General features: G+C 35.3%; 1 protein-coding gene across 1 annotated transcript; it reads left to right on the top strand.

Annotated features, from left to right (window-relative positions):
* Positions 1-752: 752 nt before the first annotated feature.
* LOC136081543 (zinc finger MYM-type protein 1-like) lies at positions 753-2,510 on the top strand. Its single transcript, XM_065798868.1, has one exon. The coding sequence runs from the start codon at positions 753-755 to the stop codon at positions 2,508-2,510; it is 1,758 nt and encodes a 585-aa protein (XP_065654940.1).
* Positions 2,511-2,746: the final 236 nt, after the last annotated feature.

The raw sequence follows: 2,746 nt of genomic DNA, 5'->3' as shown, positions 1-2,746 counted from the left end.
TTGCATGATCTAAACCACGATTTTAAAATAATTAGTCTCACGGAAATGTGGTTAAAAAGCAATGAAAAAAATTGTATATGAATTAAATAACTACGTATCAATTCACCAACCTCGTAAAACCCACGTTGGTGGCGGTGTAAGTATCTTTATTCACAAATCTATTAACTTTATATTGCGTAATGACGTCAATGTTAATGATACAGATTGTGAGTCGTTGTGCATCGAAATAACAAATAAAGCAACCAAAAATATTATCATTAATTCTATTTATAGAAAGCCAGGTGGGAGTTTTAAAATATTTAAATCTTATTTAAAAATTTTTTTTAAGCAACACCAACATAACAAAGAAACAGTGCCGTCTTAACGCATAGGCAAGGTAGGCTGCAGCCTAGGGCCCCCGATTTTTAGGGGCCCCCAAAATGTGTCTGGATTTTTTTTCAAATTTATATAAATAAAAAATTATATTTCTAAATTTTCTGAAGAAATCTTAGTTTGGGGGCCCCTCGGGAATAATTTTTTTCTTGATAAGATTTTTTTAAATTATTTTTAGAAAAGTATCAGTTTTTCAGTTTGGGGGCCCCCTAGGGAATTTTTTTTTCTTGATAAGCAAAAATGCATGCATGCGTCCGAAAATAAACATAAATTTTCTGATAAGAAATGTTAAATACAAGCACTTAAAATATCCCATTAGATTGAATTTGTAATTGCTGTGATCAACTTAAAACATCTGTTTTGAAAAAAAGTCATTTAACATGTCTAATCGGACTTATCAAAGTGGTGCTGCAAAGAGGAAAAAAGCCGCTAAAGCAAAAGAAGACATTTCAAAATATCTTCCTTTGACATCATTTCTTTTGGTACAAAAGTCAAAGCCTGTTGTGTCCGAAGATGTATTTCTTTGTCCAACTTCAAATTTCGTAAGCAATGATAGTGCTTTGTTGCCAAATGAAACTCTAGAAATTCAACAGGAACTGGAACCAGAACAGGAGCCAGAACCAGAGCAGGAGCCAGAACCTGAGCAAGAGTCAGAACCAGCACAGGTGCCAGAACCAGTACAGGAGCCAGAACCAGCACAGGAGCCAGAATCAAATCAAATTAAAACTAATCCAAACGCAACAACAAAAACTACTCAAGAAACTGACCCAGCATTGTGGCATCAGTTATCCCAAGAAGCTCAATCATTTTGGATTTCTAATGGCTTGTCCATGTGGCAGAACAATGATGGGAGCTTCAAAAATTCGGAAAGGTTGAGTTGCGGACAAAAAAGGTACTTATCAAAATCTTGCTTTAGACGTGAACTACACAATGGCGAATTTGTCAATCGTGAATGGCTATTATACTCACCTTCAACAGGTTCTGTTTTTTGCTTTGCTTGTACCTTATTCTCCAGCAAACACTCTAATTTTTCCACAACTGGATTTGATGACTGGAAAAATGCCTTAAAATGTATATCTGGACACGAGAATGGTTCTGAACATTACGAAAATATGCTTACTTACTCCAGTCGGCAGAGAGAAAGTGGCCAGCTTGACTCTGTATTATTAAAACAGTTACATAACAAACAATTGTACTGGCAAAATGTGCTGAAAAGAATTGTTGCAGTTGTAAAGTTCTTGTCATCAAAAGGATTGCCATTTCGTGGAAACAATGAAACCATTGGTTCAGAGCAAAATGGTAATTATTTAGGAACTCTTGAGTTACTTAGCCAGTTTGACCCATTCCTACATGAACACATGAAAAAACATGGAAATTCTGGAAAAGGTAATACTTCATACCTCTCCGCCAATATCTGTGAGGAGTTTATATGCCTAATGGGAAATAAAGTTTTGAGCGAAATAATTTCTGAATTAAAAAAAGCAAAATACTACTCAATCAGCGTTGACTCAACTCCAGACTTGTCACATGTAGATCAATTAACTTTTACAGTTCGATATGTTAAAGACTTGGCACCAGTTGAGCGTTTTTTGCAATTTGTTCCCATTCACGGGCATGGAGCTGAACATATAGAAACAGTGGTTTTGAATTTTTTACAAGAAAATGAAATTTCAATATCTGACTGTCGTGGGCAGTCATACGATAATGCATCAAATATGGCAGGACAGTACTCAGGCCTACAAAAGAGGATTAAAGACAAAAGTGAATCAGCATTGTTTATTCCTTGTGCTGGACATTCTTTAAATCTGGTTGGCAACAGTGCAGCTGGATGTTGTTTAGAAGCAATTATTTTTTTTGACTTTGTTCAATGCCTCTACAACTTTTTTTCTGCATCAACTCATCGTTGGCAAGTGCTTCTGTCTTTTGTTGGCAAAGGCAAAAAAATTGTCAAACAGCTTTCTGAAACTCGATGGTCAGCACGTGCAGATGCTGTGACTTGTCTGCATGACAGTTATGATGAGATTAAAAAAGCACTTGAATTTTTGATCAAGGACATAAGTCAGTCAAAAGAAACTCAAAATGATGCTCAAAATCTCATCACGAAAATGAACACTTTTGAGATTTTTTTGTCTTTCTGACAATTTTCTGGAATGATATTCTTTGTCATTTTAATGAAACATCGAAGATTTTACAGAAAGAAAATTTAAACCTGGATGTTGCAGTTCGGATTCTAAAGTCATTGTTGCATTTCATTAAAGATTTGAGGAGTCAATTTGAGAATTACCAGGAAAAAGCCAAAATCTTGCATCCAAACACTGACTACAGAGATTCTTCAAAAAGAACAAAAAAAAGAAGCCGACGTATGGCCTTCTTT

This window comes from Hydra vulgaris, chromosome 06 (assembly GCF_038396675.1).
Source record: "Hydra vulgaris chromosome 06, alternate assembly HydraT2T_AEP".
Taxonomy (NCBI): Eukaryota; Metazoa; Cnidaria; class Hydrozoa; order Anthoathecata; family Hydridae; genus Hydra; species Hydra vulgaris.
The sequence above is the reverse complement of the archived record's forward strand: the minus strand, read 5'-3'. Positions and strand labels throughout refer to the sequence as shown.

Excerpts from the sequence above, each read along its gene's own strand:
- LOC136081543 (XM_065798868.1), top strand. The coding sequence starts at position 753 with ATGTCTAATCGGACTTATCAAAGTGGTGCTGCAAAGAGGAAAAAAGCC.